The following is a 19,054-nucleotide window of genomic DNA, read 5'->3' as shown; positions in this document are numbered from 1 at the left end:
TTCTCTTTATCTTTCTTTAATTTGTGCATATTGGTAAAACATCCAATTAATCCAGCCTGCTGTCCCTTGGAATGTAACCTTAGGAAGGCTGAGCAAAATATTTGTGTCTTGTTCACTGCTGTATCGCCAGTGCCTACAACAGTGCCTAGCACTCAGTACACACACAATATATACTTGTAAAATGAATTTGTTCTTAGAAACAAAGCCCTCCTCCTGGGGGAGGGAGAGAGGCAGAGAAGGGAAAGCTCTTTTTCCTGGTACCCTGGGCCAGTTCCAGTGGAGTATCCCTGCAGGGCAATGTGGGAAGAGGGGGTACCACAAATGCAGGCTGGACTAAGCAAGAGAAATTCAGCAGAAAGAGGCCCCAAGGTAAGGACTGAATCACAAAAAGCAGGACTTGGCCCTGCTTCTGCCTGTATTCATCTCACTTTGGAGGGAACTGGCCAGAAACCCCTGGAGGAATTCCTGCCTCCAAAAGCACAAACTAGTGCTATGGGGACCAGATGGACAAAAGTAAGAAAGGTGAGACAGAAAGGCCTGGGAACTCTGGGAGAGGGAGTGCAGAGTGAACAAGCCCCTGTGAAAGTGAAATGGCCCTTCATTTGAATGCAAATACTATGTAAAAGCCTGAAGCCCCTTGACCTCAGCCTAGCCATTGGTGGCCCATCTATACTGCGCTACCAGTCACCTGGAAACCTGAGGGGTAGAAAATGCGGATGGAATGGTCAGAGAAGCACAGGAGGGCATGCAGCACAGCTACTGACTGACGTATTGATTGTCGGGCTGGGGTCTTACAAGAACTTCAGAATGGCCTAGGGAGCTCCTTCCTCGTACTCAAGCCACTATGTACAGAAGCTGCCGTTTGGAAAAAGAAGCCGGCATGTACCTGGGCACTCTTAGGAGCCCCGCGGGAGGAGAAACTGCCAGGACTGGTGGCACTGGGAGTCGTGGGAGTTCCCTGCCAGCTTCCAACTTCACAGCAGCACCTGCCTATGCGCACTACATGGGGTATCCCCATATGCTCAACATGGATCCTCACGGGCTGTCGCTGGGGGTCTGGAGTTCACCCTATAGTCCCCCTCGAGAAGACTGGATTGTGTACCCAGGGCCATCCAGTACAATAGGCACAGTGCCCATGAACGACCTTACCTCGAGCCCTTCCTCTTTTGGCTCTCAGGAATACAGCAGCTTGGGTCCTGCCGGCCAGGGGAGCAGCAGTGGCAGCCTGGTAGCCCCAGCCAGTGAGTCACTGTCCCCCATAAACGCCGACGCTGTGGATGCCAGTTCTCCCAACAGAAGTCGCCACAGCCCTTATGCATGGATGCGCAAGACAGTGCAGGTGACAGGTGAGTAATTGATATCAATGCCTTCACACTTTTCCTTCCTTTGCTTGGCATCTACTTCCGTTGGCCTGTCTGCCCTTCTGCTTCTCAGGCCTCTCCAGGGACAGTTTAGCTGAGGACTACTGCGTGGCTGAGTGCCCAAGATCCCCTCTCATTAGCGACCTCCCTTGCGTGTGCCTCTGCTTAAAGCCGAAGAGTGCAGTGCTTGGAACCAAACTGACCCTAGGAGAGTTTTTCATCCTTTTTTTTTTTTAAGATTTTATTTATTTATTTGACAGACAGAGATCACAAGTAGGCAGAGAGGCAGGCAGAGAGAAAGGGGGAAACAGGGTCCCCGCTGAGCAGGGAGCCTGATGCGAGGCCCAATCCCAGGACCCCAAGATCATGACCTGAGCCCAAGGCAGAGGCTTAACCCTCTGAGCCACCAAGGTGCCCCTTCCATCATTTTCTAATGTGTAAAGGGAAAAAGCTGGTGGACAATGGACACACTGAGCCACAAGGATCAGGAACCAACCCTGTAGTTGCCCATGTGGGAAAACATGCACAGGAAAGGTCGATGGGTGAGTGAGGCAAGAGGATAGCCACCATCCCAGTGCAGTCACTGGTACTTGCCATTTCCATTTAAAACCCTTCCCCTTCTAGGAAGGTCTGCTCCCCTCAAATGCTAATGATACTCAACTTTGGTTTCATGGTACTTGGCTAGACCCTTCAGTTAAGCCACAAAAGCCCCAATGGCAAAATGGCCTTGTCATCCTGTCCTTTCAAGGTAGCTGCATTTTCCTTCACTCAAGCTGGCAGAGGCAAGCTAGACTCAAATCCATTGCCTTCTTTCAAAGTCCTTTCTGCCAGTGGAAGTGTTGAGTCAGGTAAGAAGGCAGCAGCACACTGCTGGGACATAATAAACTACTCAACTCGAACATCTCTGGGCATGCAGAGTATCAATCCCCACGCTAATAGATGGTTAAGGACTTCATAAATGTGCAGGAAGGCTTCTGGAGACACAGGGTCCAGATGTATGTCTGTAATAGAGTACAGGAAGGCCCAGAAATTCTGGCCTAATGCTGACCCACGCTGGTACCAGCAAGCAGTGGGTTGTTGCTGGGAGCCCAGGAAGGGGAAATGGGCACTCTGCTTTAATCTTGGATGGGGGGAGGTGGAGAGATGTTTGTTTTCAGCTGTAGTTGTTCTTTTATCATATTTTATTATTCCAACCCATCACTCTCTGTCGTTAGGGAAAATCAGTAAAATTTGACTCTATCATTTTTAATCCCTCTGAAGAGGAAATGAATTTCAATAGCATTTGTCAATAATGATTATACTTTTGTTCACAGTTTCTGCACTTTTTCTCCCCTTCAAAAAGCAAAGGCAGGAGAATGGGAAGGGACCAACTTTTACCATTAGGAGGATGCTTAGCCAGAAGGAGGCAGTTCCGTTGATTGGGACATTACTAGGATAGCAATCCCAAATTAAGAGTAGAGCTTAAACACTTGGCTTTAAAGTGTTTGGAAATAAATCTTCATTTTTAAAAACATGGGTGAGTCAGCTGGTGAAGTAGAATAAAAAATAAGGTTAAGGTGGGGCACTCCGGGAGCTGTTGTTACATCTAATCTTAGGGTTGTAATTAACATCCATTTACTAAGCCCTAAAATCAGCAAAAGACACAAAAGTCAAAAAGTATCTGCTCTCAGTCCAAGATTAGGTTTTGAAACGCTTTAGAAAAGTTATTAGTATGTTTGGAAGAGAGAACAATGGAGGAGGGAATGGCAAAAGAAATTTTCTTGAGTCTTGAATTTTTATTTATGAGAGAAAACATGAGAGGTTTCTCTCTTAAAAGCCTTCCATTTGCATTTGTTTTTATGAGTGTGGTCTCCCTCTTGGGTAATGCTGGTGCCAGGGGAAGTTTAGAAAGGGACTCCTTGGTTTGTGATATCTTCATCACAAACCTTTAAACCTAGCTGTACAACGCCACCTTCACAGTTTTCTCTCCAAATTCTATTGAAAAACTTAAAATTGAAATATTTTGGAACCCCTCTGACTCCTGGCATTTTATCTTTTAGATGAGGCTTTATTAGAGTCTATCTTTATTTCATTTTAATGTCTTATAGGTTAAAATTATCTTTTTGCTATATGCTTATAGCCTGATTTGTAGATTTAGTAGCAGTTCAAGAATATAATGAGAAGTATGGACATTTTCCCCAGAAAATGCACAAAAGTGTACATACTTGCACCCACATGTATGTGCATGTAAACACACATGCACACACACACATACACACACACACACATCATTTTAAAAATAATTTGGGGAGATGCATAGATCCACTGAAGCCCTTCTATGGATCTCAGGTTATGAATTATACACAAAAATATTAAGCTGATCACCTCAGTGGACCACTCTGAGCCAAAATGCACACACTGGTATGCTTAGTACATAGTGTGAAACAAATATTTGTTAAATGAATGAATGAATCAGATCCTCCTAAATATTTTACTTCACTCTGTAGTATTGTGGAACAACATTTGGCTTATGGCTGAGGAGATAATTAGATGAACTGCAAAATAGAAGTAACCCCTCTCTGATTAAGGTAATCAAATAAAAGTCTTCCCATTACTGAAGATTATTTTAAATAACCTTAAGCCAAAGAAAGACAAATACACATATTAGGGAACAATCAGAAACATTTCATAGTATCTTCACATTTGATTTTCTAAGGAAAGGGGACTGACAGAGTAAATATCTGTCCCCTAGGTGATTTGATTAAAAAGAAAGATATTTTTATTTACACATTGTTCTCTAAGTGGTCTGTTCCAATACGCATCTTATTTTATTTTTTAATTTTTTAAAAGATTTTATTCATTTATTTGACAGAGAGAGACAGCAAAAGAGGGAACATAAGCAGGGGGCGTGGCAGAGGGAGAAGCAGGCTTCCCACTGAGCAGGTAGCCAGTTGCAGGCTTGATTCCAGGACTCTGGGATCATGACCTGAGCCAAAGGCAGACGCTTAACGACTAAGCCACCCAGGCAGCTACTACACATCTCATTTTAAAGACTACATGAAGAAGAACCTGCAGAAAGGTTCTGTGAAAAGTTTAGTATCTTCATATTTTAAACACTGTCAGTGTGTTACAGCTAGGAATTATTTTTTTCATTTTTTTCTATTACCCAGAGTAGTAGTCTTGGATAAGTTTCAGCAAGGTAGTTATCTAAGCAGAGCTGGAAAAAGGCTTTTTTGTTAGGACTGGGGAAGAGGGGGAGAGAAGGAAGTAACTGAGTGATTCTGATTAAGCCACTGGACAAAACACTGAGAAAGTTATACTTGGAAGGCTTTAGTCAATTACTTTTAATCTCAAAACAAACTGAGGGTTGGGGGGTAGGGAGAGGGTGGTGGGGTTATGGACATTGGGGAGGGTATGTGCTATGGTGAGTGCTGTGAAGTGTGTAAACCTGGCGATTCACAGACCTGTACCCCTAGGGCTAATAATATTTTATATGTTAATAAAAAAGGCTTTACTCAATTAATATACTTCAGAAAATAAGTTGCTTAATAATTCTTGAAGATTATCATTGTGTTCCTTGGTTTTGACCATTTTGCTGGACAATGTTTTAAATAAATTTGGATGCAATTTTTAACTGAAACAACAAAAGATTATCTTAATGTTGGGTCGGTGGGCTCCGGGAGTGCGGGAGGAACAACAGAAATGACTGGTGGCTCCGGAGGCTCCCAGAGTGCAGGAAGAGCAATGGAAATGACCGCCACCTGACCGCCACCGGGTCTCCCTGCCAGACCCCCGTGGGATCTCTCCGCAATCTTCCAGACTACCCCCCTCTTTAACCCGTGACTCTCCTGCCAAAAGGATGTATGCGCAGGTCACATCTCCATAGGTAACCCGATACCTATGCAGGATAAAAGACCCCCGCCAACTCCCTCCCAGCGCGACTTACCCCACTCTGTTTTCCAGAGTCTTGGAACCTCTCCCGAGGGTGCCCACCTCCTCCCAGGGTGCCCACCTCCTCCCGGTGCAACTTTCTTGGCTCCCCTTCTCCTGAGCCCTGAAACTTCACCGGAGAGTGCCTTTAATAAACTTTGCCTTGCACCCACTTCACCTGGTGTCGTGTTTATCTCGCCTATAAAACCTTACACTTAAGATAGAAAGTCATTAAGATGGGGTCAATTGCATTGTATTTCCTATAGAAAGAAACTGGTTTTCATCCTCTTCGCTTTGGTTTGATATAAATATATGGACATTATTCTCTACTAGAAGATGTCCAAATCCCAGTCAGTCCAATTTCATCATTCAAGGGGCAGAGGCAATGAGACAGAAGAAAGAAGAGAGTTCAGGAGGAGGGATATAGGAGGAATTCATTTCTCTTTACAAAATGTGTAGTCAATATTTCCCCTGAGCTACATCTTCTTGAGGTTTGAGGTCTTATCTGTCAGACTGAGGCAACAGACTCTTTTTAACACTTCACATGGCTTTGATATGCAGCTGGCTCTTCCTCATCCCTCCTTTCTTCACGGGTTAGGATTTTCATGGCAAATAAAGAAGCCTGGTCTTCACTTTATTGTCCTTAGAAGAAACTGCAAGAGGGGAATTTATGACCAATGGGGGTGGGGAAGGACAGCAACCTTCCAGAGTTCTTTCTTGAGCTCTGGTTATATTTACTGATTATGAAAGAGCAGAAAATACAGACATGTACAAGTTGAATTTTAACTTCTGCTTCAAGTTAGAATTTAAATACTCAGTTATCTTGGGATTAGAAAGGGTTTAAGGAGACATCTCTTAAAATATATATTTTGATCCCAAGATATGAGGTTCTGGAAATAAATTAAACCTCCAAGATTTCATTGTGACTTCAAATATACATTCTGCCTCTGTAAATAATCAAATGCCAGACCTCTGGTTTCCTGGGTTTCTGTTTGGATTCAAAAAACCAGCTCAAATTTTAGGCCTTCCAGGTAGTTTAACTGACTAGTGCTCATAATTTTCAGTTTTCAGGGAGAAAAGTACAGTTTAGTTCATTAGTCCATGAGTTATTCAGCCATTAAGTTTAATACTAAAACATATCTCTCATCCAGAATTTGTTTCTACATTCATGTCCTTTTTTTTCCTTTCCTGGAGATGAAAGAGTGTCTGACATTTGTTTAGGGCTTGTAAATTTCAAACCAACTGGCTGGTGTTTCTGAATGTAAAGAGGGTTCAGGATGGTATCTGATGCTTTGTAGCTCCTTTGTTAAGCCTCTGCTGCTTCTTAACACCTCAGTGGGGTTTAGAGAACCACTTTAAAGAAACCTTTGTCCTACAGATCGCTCCCCAAAACCTCACATCAAAAACAGCCAGGGAAGATCAGAAGCAGTTTGCCAAATGCCATAGAGAAAAGAAGAAAGGTCCTGGAGGGAGTTAGAAAAATTGAAAAGAAAGGGAACCTTCCTAATAACATTTGGAAAATTTTAAAGGAGGAATAAAACTCTGAGGAAGGGCATGAGAAATTAGTTAAATGCTGAAACACAAAGCAAATATTTGTATATCCTTTCAAAGAATATGAGAATACTCATTTCATTCTGCTTATGTCAACACCTCCTCCTTCCCCCATTGATTAGCCACTTGGGAATAAAAGTTGACTTAAGATGCTCACACACAAAAATTTTTTTCTAGTAGATAATAGGAGCTATCCTAGAACAGAATCTAAGTGACAATAAATGCTTTCTTTAAAATTATTATCCAAACAAAATTCTCTATAGAGTATATACATAACTAGAATGTATGCAGCTAATAATGTCAGGATCACAGAATAGTTTGTCGTACTTGGACCATTCTTATGCTTCCCAGCATATTTAAACTGGGAATAATATTTAGCATAATGGACTAAGAGTCAGAGGTATATGTTTAGGTCCCAGCACTTCAGTTCACTAGCACAAAACCATTTCCTTACCTACACTGAGCCTCAGGTTTCTTATTTCAAAATGGGGATGAGACATACTCTGCACAATTCAAAGTGTAGGTGAGGGGTTCAATAAGAAATGGTAAAAATGAACTGCATAAAATATAAAGGAAATTGTATGTATGCTATGTGTTGCTTCTACAAGCAGGAAGGGAAGGGAATGAAAATCATGGATTAAGTGTTTGCTTTAAAAAAAAAATAAAATGTGGGGCACCTGGGTGGCTCTGTGGGTTAAAGCCTCTGCCTTAGGCTCAGGTCAGGATCCCAGGGTCCTGGAACCAAGCCCCACATCGGGCTCTCTGCTTGGCAGGGAGCCTGCTTCCCCCTTTCTCTCTGCCTGCCTCTCTGCCTGCTTGTGATCTCTGCCTGTCAAATAAATAAATAAATCTTTAAAGAAAAATAAAAAATAAAATGCTGTGGTATAAATAGGTCAATGGTGGTGTGAAAAATAAAAAATAAAATGCTGTGGTATAAATAGGTCAATGGTGGTGGCTGATAATAAAGAATTTAATGATAAAGTGGATATATGACATATTTGGTTTAAAATGTACTTGTTTCATATTCAAAAGTAATAGATAAGGATGGGAAGTGTAGTTCTGATTCCTTCAACCAAAGCAATCTCCAAAGAAGTAAAATGTGATTAAACATATTACTTTCTCCCCTAACAGGGAAAACCAGGACAAAAGAAAAGTACCGTATGGTTTACACAGAACATCAAGACTGGAGCTAGAGAAGGAATTCCATGCAGTAGATATATCACCATTTGGAGAAAATCAGAATTGGCAGTCAACCTGGGCCTTTCTGAAAGACAGGTACACTGGAAGTACAACCAACATGTCTTAAACAGTTATTTCAATAGGCTGAGGTTTTAGGGAAGTCTGTAAGCAAGAATGGATGCAAAACAAAAGACCAAGACACTATCAAAGCTCCTTAAAGCCCACATTCATTCTCCTGGACCTCCTAGTTTAGTCTCATTGGTCAGTGGTTTTGTTAAAAACTGAATGTGGTAGGCAATATGCAGATGGAGAAGCAAAGGGTTGGAACAAAAAAGGTGAAGATTTAAAACTCCCATAAAGTTAATCAGTCAAGTCAAAACCTTGATTGCCTCCCCAAGTAGTCACAACAAATGTTTGAAGTGGTGATTTGGCAATCATGGCAATTGTCTGGTTCACATCAGCCAAACTATAATAGTAACTGAACACCAATGCTGCTACCTGAACCAAGTTTTTCTATTATTCAGGGTAGGAAATTTAATTTTCAATGGTCTGTATAATTCTACGACCTGCCTCAAATTTAGCATACAGTAGGTACTCAATGAAGCATGACAAGGATTAATGGTTTCCATTTACCTAAACTTTGATATTACAAAACTATCTGATACTTTTTCGCTTAAGTCTAGAAGTAATCCTGGAATCTTAGAATGCTGGAATTGGAAAGTCCGTTAGTGTGCTACCTATCCCAAGCAGCTTGCATTTCATCCAGGTATGAAGGTACATTGGCATCACAGCAAGAGATAGAATATTTGATCACCCTGTACACCCAGTTCTATGTTTCATTAAACTTATTATTAGAAAGTTACTTTTAATGACAAATAGTAATCACCTTTGTTATTTAAATCCCTCCCCTTTTATCACCACACCTCAGCATCTGCCATTCTATCATTAATTTCTACCTAACAGAGGCAGTGGATGAGATGTAATGTAAAGAGCACTGCATTTAGAATCAGTAGCCCTGGATTTGATCTCAAAGTTTCATCTCATGCAAGATACTTTCCTTCTCTCTGTCTCGGCATTTTTTTAACCTGCTAAATATGTATGCTTCACAAGGTCACTGGGAGCCTCAGATGAAGTGATACATGTGATAGGGCTTTGTAAATGCTAAAATCTCCATACAATATCAGCAATAACTATGAAAACTGCATTTGGTATGATGCTCCATTTAATCTAAAGCATTTTTTGTTTCAGGTGAAAATCTGGTTTCAGAATCACAGAGCCATGGAGAGAAAGATGATCAAAAAGAAAATCTCCCGGAGGAGGAGTCAGGATGGTGGAGAAGTAGCAGGCTGAGACTACATCAGGTAATAAGAGATCAGTTAGTTAGCTTATCTAAAGATTGCAGGACCCACAGGGTCACAGAAGGATAGGGGGTGTCTGAGTGTCACAGAGCTTGCAGGTATTAGAACGGGAAAGCCGCTACAGAGACAGAGCCGAGGAGTGAGCTCTCAGCTCAGGGTTACCTTCAACTGGTCGCAGCCTGGGTGAGCTCGGAGCGTAGCTGGAGGCCAGGGATATAGGAGTAATTGGGCATTATACTCTGAGGGCACACTGAGGAGTGGGGCCCCGAGCTCTCTGCTCCTCTGGGCAGGAGACTGGGAGGCTGCCATTTTCATTCCTGTCCTTCGGAACTCTACAGAAAGCACTCAGGGAACAAAACTCCCGAAAGCAAACCCAAGCGGATTACTCAGTCCGGCCCTTGGTAAGGGCGGTGCAATTCCGCCTAGGGCAAAGACACTTGAGAATCACTACAATGGGCCCCTCCCCCAGAAGATCAACAAGAAATCCAGCCAAGACCAAATTCACCTACCAAGGAGTGGAGGTTCAATACCAAGGAGAGCAGCAGAATTCCAGAGAAGGAGAAAGCAAAGCACGGAACTCATGGCTTTCTCCCTATGATTCATTAGTCTTGCAGTTAATTTAATTTGTTATTCTTTTTTCAATTTTTTTTCTTCTGCTGCTAAATTTTTTTTTTAATTTTACCCTTTTCTTTTTTTAACGTTTTTTAACTAGTTTATCTAATATATATATTTTTTTCTTTTTTATATTTTTTCTTTATTCATTTTTTTTAATTGTTTCTTTTTTTCTGAACCTCTTTTTATCCCCTTTCTACCCCCAATGATTTAGGGAATTTTCCTGGGGTCTTTGGCACCCTTTTAGTATTTTACTTGCTCCATCATACACTCTTCTCTGGACAAAATGACAACATGGAAAAATTCACCACAACAAAAAGCACAAGAGGCAGTACTGAAGTCTAGGGACCTAATCAAGACAGACATTGGTAATATGTCAGATCTAGAGTTCAGAATGATGATTCTCAAGGTTCTAGATGGGCTCAAAAAAGGCATGGAAGATATTAGAGAAACCCTCTCGGGAGATATAAAAGCCCTTTCTGGAGAAATAAAAGAACTAAAATCTAACCAAGTCGAAATCAAAAAAGCTATTAATGCAATCATAATGCAATAAAAAATGGAGGCTCTCACTGCTAGTATAAAGGAGGCAGAAGAAAGAATTAGCAATATAGAAGACCAAATGACAGAGAATAAAGAAGCTGAGCAAAAGAGGGACAAACAGATACTGGACCACGAGGGGAGAATTCGAGAGATAAGTGACACCATAAGACGAAACAACATTAGAATAATTAGGATTCCAGAAGAAGAAGAAAGAGAGAAGGGAGCAGAAGGTATATTGGAGAGAATTATTGGAGAGAATTTCCCTAATATGGCAAAGGGAACAAGCATCAAAATCCAGGAGGTTCAGAGAATGCCCCTCAAAATCTACAAGAATAGGTCCACACACTGTCACCTAATAGTAAAATTTACAAGTCTTAGTGACAAAGAGAAAATCCTGAAAGCAGCCCAGGAAAAGAAGTCTGTAACATACAATGGTAAAAATATTAGATTGGCAGCAGACTTATCCACAGAGACCTGGCAGGCCAGAAAGAGCTGGCATGATATATTCAAAGCACTAAACGAGAAAAACATGCAGCCAAGAATACTATATCCAGCTAGGCTATCATTGAAAATAGAAGAAGAGATTAAAAGCTTCCAAACAAAAACTGAAAGACAAACAAAAACTGAAAGAATTTGCAAACACCAAACCAGCTCTACAGGAAATATTGAAAGGAGTCCTCTAAGCAAAGAGAGAGCCTAATAGTAGTAGATCAGAGAGGAACAGAGACAATATACAGTAACAGTCACCTTACAGGCAATATAATGGCACTAAATTCATGTCTCTCAATAGTTACCCTGAATGTTAATGGGCTAAATGCCCCAATCCAAAGACACAGGGTATCAGAATGGATAAAAAAAACAAAACCATCTATATTTTGCTTACAAGAAACTCATTTTAGACTCGAAGACACCTCCAGATTTAAAGTGAGGGGGTGGAAAACAATTTACCATGCTAATGGACATCAGAAAAAAGCAGGAGTGGCAATCCTTCTATCAGATCAATTAGGTTTTAAGCTAAAGACTATAATAAGAGATGAGGAAGGACACTATATCATACTCAAAAGATCTGTCCAACAAGAAGATCTAACAATTTTAAATATCTATGCCCCCAACATGGGATCAGCAACTATATAAACAAATTAATAACAAAATCAAAGAAACACATCAACAATAATACAATAATAGTAGGGGATTTTAACACCCCCCTCACTGAAATGGACAGATCATCCAATCAAAAATCAACAAGGAAATAAAGGCCTTAAATAACACACCGGACCAGATGGACATCACAGATATATTCAGAACGTTCCATCCCAAAGCATCAGAATACACATTCTTCTCTACTGCACATGGAACATTCTCCAGAATAAATCACATCCTCAGTCCTAAATCAGGTCTCAGCCGGTATCAAAAGATTGGGATGGGGTGGGGGGAGATGACGGGGAAGTAGGAGGAGGCACCTTTTCAGCCTGTACCCCAAAGTGAGCTGATTAACGACCAAAGAACTCCATTCACCCATGAAATCAGCCTGAGATCAGAATTATACACGTCTGGATCTCTACAGGGGCAGAAGACTCCAGTGGGCAGGTAAAGTGGAGTGGGAACAGCGACTGATATTGGAAGATAAACAAAAGGGGGAGGGAGCCACCAGAGGCGACCGGTTGAAAAGTAATACCCCAATACGAGCTAGAGAGCCCTGCGTCTGGGGACCAGCATTAACTTGGAGACTGATTGAAAGCACTCAAAAAGAGAAAAGGATGGCAGGGGGAAATTGTGGGAATCGGGATGGCTAGGGACAAGGGCTTAAGTCTCTGGTCCCAGGACAGCCTCCCCTGGTGCTGTGGCAGAGAGAGTGCAGCAGAGAAACCAGGTCGTGGGCCCTAAGCCACCAGCTCGCCCGAGAATGCGTGGGTTCTGGATCCTGTGAGGGGATGGGAGCCACGCCGTTGGGCAAAACGCGAGAGCTCTGCTACAAAGCCTGAGATAGGCGCGCACATCCCTCATGCTCCACTGAGAGTTACAAAGGCCCGGGCCAGTGCTCTTTGACCCGCGCCATTGTTTCAGAGCCTAAGCCACGTGCCCCAAACTCTCCCCTGACAGAGGTGCACAAAAGCCCAGCCTGGTGCTTTCGGACCTGCGTCCCGTTCTCAGTGCCTGAGACACACACGCACGACCCATAGCCGCCCCTGAAAGAGGTGCACACAAGCCGGGCACTCTTAGACCCAGCAAGACCAGGCACTCCCAGCCCGGGCCAGCAGAAAATCTCAGTGTGCGATCGCTGCTTGGAAACTCTTTGGTGGTCGGAAGCTCCCAGACAGCCGCCACTGCCTTGGCTTTGGGTACAAGCCAAAGATCCTGTGTCCCTAGGGTCTGCAACATGGAACCTGCTCTGCCAGCGGCCAAGGGGGAACTTATTTAGGCTCTGCACCCAGACTCAGGCTTCTCTCTGAGAGGGAAATCAGAGTGTGGTTTGTTTTCCCCTAAAACTACAAAAACCATAAAAAGCGGTCAAGGTGAGAGAAAAAAAAAGTGAACAAACATAAAAACCGCCAGAGAACAAAAGCCCGAAAAAAAACCAGTTTCCTCAGAGCCCACCCCCTTGAGGGGGGTGGGAGGACTTAACTCAGGGAACATCATTGACTGAAACCCACGTGGCAGGCCCCTCCCCCAGAAAACAAACCAAGAAACAAAAAAAGAGAGGAAAAAAAAAGGACTACAAGAGAACAACCACTACTTCATAGGAAAATTTTTATTTTTCACTCGTTCCCATTATTATGGTTCATTTTTTTTTTTTACACATAGGTAATTTTTTTAACCTATTTACCATCACAGCAAGCTGTACAGTACATCAAATTCCATAATACCCTTAAAACTTTTTGATACATACACTTATGTTTTTCTTTTGCATTTTTAGTTTTTGAATTCCTCTTTTTTAATTTTAATTTAGTTTAGTCTAGTTTATTCCTTTTTATTTTTATCCTCTTATATTCATATAGAGTTAAACTTCAAAGTAATCCCCTTTCCCCAATCAATACTATCCCTATAGGTAAACCAATTTTTAATCCCCTTTATCTTAGGAAATTTGAATACTTTAACAAAGATATCAAGATACATCCAGGAAAATCAAAACAACCTTCCTCGCACACACTGAGAATTTATAACCACTCTCCCATATTCTTCTTCCACCAGTGTTACTGCGTTTTTATGTTTGTCCTGATAGCATATAAATTTTACACTTGGGGTTCTTTTGGACGAGGTTCATCCTTTATTTGCACATTTTTTTTCTCTTGTCATATACTAGTATCGGTCTTTTTGTTTGTCTGTTTTTGTCTGTCTACTTCATAACTCTTACCTTGGGGCCCATCTGGGCTGAACCTTCTCTTTCATCTTCCCTTTCTTTCCTGTCTCTCTCTCTCTCTCTTTTTTTTTCTTTTTCTTTTGTCTCACGTTTGGGTGGGGAATCCTGTTTGCTCGGAAGTGTTCTGAGGTGCACCTTGACTACAACACAGTTGATACATCCAGCTACATCTGTTCAGTCATCTCCCACCAAAAAGACTAGGAGGAGGAATGCCCAACAGAAGAAAAATACAGAGGATGGACCTTCTGCAACAGAGCTAACAGCTATCAACATAGAAAATATGTCGGAAAGAGAATTCAGGCTAACAGTTACCCAGGCAATAGCTAGGTTGGAGAAAGACATGGATGACCAAACGGAATTGATTAGGGCTGAACTGAAAGCGACCAGACAGTATGTTCATAATGTTAAGGCGGAGCTTAAAGCTACCAGGGAGGAGGTTCACAATGCTCTCAATGAGTTCCAATCTAATCTAAACTCTCTCAAATCTAGAGTAACTGAGACAGAAGATAGAATTAGTGATCTGGAGGACAAACAGATAGAGGGAAAGGATCAGGAGGAAGCCTGGAACAAACAGCTTAGAAACCATGAAAACAGAATCAGGGAAATAAATGATGCCATGAAGCATTCCAACGTCAGAATTATTGGAATCCCTGAAGGGGAGGAGAAAGAAAGAAGTCTAGAAGATATAGTGGAACAAATCCTTCATGAAAATTTTCTCAATCTCGCGAATGGAAACAGCGTTCATGTACTAGAGGCTGAACGGTCTCCACCCAAGATTATACATATCAAAAAAAACATCACGACACCTGATAGTCAAATTGAGGAATTATAATTGTAGGTATAATCACTTGAAAGCCGCTAGGACAAAGAGGCTCCTTACTTACAGAGGGAAGCCCATCAGAATAACGTCAGACCTGTCCACAGAGACCTGGCAAGCCAGCAAAGGCTGGCAAGATATATTCAGGGCACTAAATGAAAAGAACATGCAGCCAAGAATACTTTATCCAGCAAGACTGACATTCAAAATGGATGGAGAGATAAAGAGTTTCCAAGACCGGCAAGGCTTAAAAGACTATGCAACCACCAAGCTGACACTGCAGGAAATATTAAGGGGGGTTCTATAAAAGAGGAAAAATACCAAGAATAGCATTGAACAGAAATATAGAGACAGTCTACAGAAAGAAAGACTTCAAAGGTAACTGGATATCAATAAAAACGTATCTATCAATAATCACTCTCAATGTGAACGGCCTAAATGTACCCATAAAATGGCACAGGGTTGCAGAATGGATAAAACAGGACCCATCCATATGTTGTCTACAAGAGACCCATTTTGAACCTAAAGATACACCCAGACTGAAAGTGAAGGGATGGAGAAGCATCTTTCATGCCAATGGGCCTCAAAAGAAGGCTGGGGTAGCGATTCTCATATCAGATAAATTAGACTTTAAACTAAAGACTGTAGTCAGAGATACAGAAGGACACTAAATTATCCTTAAAGGGACTATCCACCAAGATGATCTAACAATTGTAAATATCTATACTCCCAATATGGGAGCAGCCAATTACTTAAGAAAACTGTTAATCAAGATAAAGAGTCATATTGATATGAATACACTAATCATAGGAGATCTTAACATGCCTCTCTCAGAAATAGACAAATCATCGAAGCAGAAAATCAATCAAGAAACAACAGCATTGAATGACACACTGGACCAGATGGACCTCATAGATATATACAGAACATTCCACCCTAAAACAACAGAATACTCATTCTTCTCAAGTGCACATGGAACCTTCTCCAGAATAGACCACATATGGGTCACAAATCAGGACTCAACTGATACCAAAAGACTGAGATTATTCCCTGCATATTCTCAGATCACAATGCTTTGAAACTGGAGCTCAACCACAAGGAAAAGTTCCAAAGGAACTCAAACACCTGGAAGCTAAAGACCACCTTGCTTAAGAATGCTTGGATCAACCAGGAGATCAAAGAAGAACTGAAACAATTCATGGAAACCAATGAGAATGAAGACACTTTGGTCCAAAACCTATGTGATACAGCAAAGGTAGTCCTAAGGGGGAAATACATAGCCATCCGAGCCTCCCTCATAAAAATTGAAAAATCCAGAATACGCCAGCTGTCTCTACACCTTAAAGAACTGGAGAACCAACAACAAATCAAACTCCACACATAAGAAGAGAAATCATCAAGATTAGAGCTGAGATCAATGAGGTAGAAACCAGAGATACAGTAAAACGTATCAACGAAACTAGAAGCTCGTTTTTTGAACAAACCAATAAGATCGACAACCATTGGCTACACTAATCCAAAAGAAAAGAGAGAAAGCCCAAATTCATAAAATTATGAATGAAAAGGGAGAGATCACAACTAACACCAAGGAAGGAGAAACAATCATCAGAAGTTATTATCAACAGTTATATGCCAATAAGCTTAGCAACCTAGATGAAATGGATGCATTCCTGGAAAACTAAAAACTACCAAAATTGAACCAGGAAGAACTCGACAACCTGAATAGACCGATATCTAGAAACGAGATTGAAGCAGTGATCAAAAACCTCCCAAAAAACAAGACCCCAGGACCTGACGGATTCCCTGGGGAATTCTACCAAACCTTCAAAGAAGAAATAACACCTATTCTCCTGAAGCTGTTTCAAAACATTGAAGCAGAAGGAAAACTTCCTGACTCTTTTTATGAAGCCAGCATTACCCTGATCCCCAAACCAGGCAAAGACCCTACCAAAAAGGAGAATTTTAGACCAATATCACTGATGAATATGGATGCTAAGATTCTCAACAAGATCCTAGCCAACAGGATCCAACAGCACAAAAAGATTATCCACCATGATCAGGTGGGATTCATCCCTGGGCTACAAGGATGGTTCAACATTCGCAAATCAATCAGTATGATAGAACAAATTAATATAAGAAGAGAGAAGAACCACATGGTCCTCTCAATTGTTGCAGAAAAAGCATTTGACAAAATCCAGCATCCATTCCTGATTAGAACTCTTCAAAATATAGGGATGGAGGGAACATTCCTGAACCTCATCAAATCTATTTATGAAAGACCCACAGCAAATATCATCCTCTATGGAAAACGCTTGCAGCCTTCCTGTTGAGATCAGGAACAAGTCAAGGATGCCCACTTGCACCACTCTTGTTCAACATAGTATTAGAAGTCCTAGAAACAGCAACCAGAGAAATAAGGACACCAAAGAGAAATAAAAGGTATCCAAATTGGCAATGAAGAAGTCAAACTCTCTCTATTTGCAGATGACATGATTCTTTATATGGAAAACCCAAAAGACTCCACCCCCAAACTACTAGAACTCATACAACAATTCAGCAACGTGACAGGATACAAAGTCAATGTACATAAATCAGTGGCTTTCTTATACACTAACAATGAAAATACAGAAAGGGAAATTAGAGAATCGACTCCATTTACTATAGCACAAAGAACCATAAGATACCTGGGAATAAACCTAACCAAAGTGGTAAAGGATCTGTACTCGAGAAACTACAGAACACTCATGAAAGAAATTGAAGAAATTGACTTGTTTACCTGGCTAGCCTTAGGTATAGCTTCATGATTTAGAACATTCTATGATTTGGAATTAGTGTCTTGCTTGCGATTCTAAAAATTACTATTACAGACTCTATTATTTTTCATGGTTCTATAAAAAATTCGACACAAATAATGGTAACCCTAGACTCTATTATTTTTCATAGTTCTATAAAAAATTCTACACAAATAATGGTAACCCAATGTTTTTATTTGGTTTCTAATAATTATTTGGCCAATTGAAGGAATGTTACCAGCCTTTGTTCATTTCATAAGATCTGATGACAAGCCTCCTTTCATTTTTGATGCCATTGATGCTCAAATGTGCCTTAAAATGTCCCAAGGAAGCTGCTTTCCTGACAACATGGGACAAGACAAACACACCTGAATGAGCCTTCCTGACAATGAGGTATTTATGAGTTTCTCTAGCAATAAGGGATTAAAAACTGAAAGCAAAAATAAACCTTTGGGACATCATCAAAATCAAAAGCTTCTGCACAGCAAAGGAAACAGTCAAAAAAACAACGAGGCAACCCACGGAATAGGAGAAGATATTTGCAAATGACAATACAGACAAAAGGTTGATATCCAGGATCTATAATGAACTCCTCAAACTCAACACACACAAAACAGGCAATCATATCAAAAAATGGGCAGAAGATATGAACAGACACTTCTCCAATCAAGACATACAAATGGCTATCAGACACATGAAAAAAAGTTCATCATCACTAGCCCTCAGGGAGATTCAAATTAAAACCACATTGAGATATCACCTTACACCAGTTAGAATGGCCAAAATTAGCAAGACGGGAGACAGCATGAGTTGGAGGCGATGTGGAGAAAGGGGAACCCTCCTCCACTGTTGGTGGGAATGCAAGTTGGTGAAGCCTCTTTGGAGAACAGTGTGCAGATTCCTCAAGAAATTAAAAATAGAACTTCACTGGGACGCCTGGGTGGCTCAGTTGGTTGGACGACTGCCTTCAGCTCAGGTCATGATCCCGGAGTCCCGGGATTGAGTCCCGCATAGGGCTCCCAGTTCCGCGGGGAGTCTGCTTCTCTCTCTGAACTTCTCCTTGCTCATGTTCTCTCTCACTCTCTCTCCCTCTCAAATAAATAAATAAAATCTTTAAAAAAAAATAGAACTTCACTGTGAACCTGCAATTGCACTCCTGGGTTTTTACCCCAAAGATACAGATGTCATAAAAAAAAGGCCCATCTGTACCCCAATGTTCATAGAAGCAATGGCCATGGTTCCAAACTGTGGAAAGAACCAAGATGCCCTTCAACGGATGAATGGATAAGGAAGATGTGGTCCATATACACTGGAGTAATATGCCTCCATCAGAAAGGATGAATACCCAACTTTTCTAGCAACATGGATGGGACTGGAAGAGATTATGCTGAGTGAAATAAGTCAAGCAGAGAGAGTCAATTATCATATGGTTTCACTTATTTGTGGAGCATCACAAAAAGCATGGAGGACATGGGGAGTTAGAGAGAAGGGGGTTGGGGTAAATTGGAAGTGGAGGTGAATCATGAGAGACTATGGACTCTGAAAAACAATCTGAGGGATTTGAAGTGGCAAGGGGG

The 19,054-nt window shown here is 41.3% G+C and overlaps 1 protein-coding gene across 1 annotated transcript in view; it reads left to right on the top strand.

The window, feature by feature from the left end:
- Positions 1 to 844: 844 nt before the first annotated feature.
- The window catches only part of CDX4 (caudal type homeobox 4), a gene marked incomplete at both ends in the record, with an annotated part of 29,951 nt that continues 11,741 nt past the window's right edge, over positions 845 to 19,054 (top strand). Inside the window, 5 exon segments of the mRNA XM_082717794.1 lie at positions 845 to 1,346; positions 7,953 to 7,997; positions 8,000 to 8,023; positions 8,026 to 8,096; positions 9,249 to 9,338. Of these exon segments, the coding sequence (XP_082573920.1) occupies positions 845 to 1,346; positions 7,953 to 7,997; positions 8,000 to 8,023; positions 8,026 to 8,096; positions 9,249 to 9,338 (732 nt within the window).

Source organism: Mustela nivalis (assembly GCF_964662115.1).
Source record: "Mustela nivalis genome assembly, chromosome: X".
NCBI classification, from domain to species: domain Eukaryota; kingdom Metazoa; phylum Chordata; class Mammalia; order Carnivora; family Mustelidae; genus Mustela; species Mustela nivalis.
This window is presented reverse-complemented; position numbering and strand designations above follow the sequence as displayed.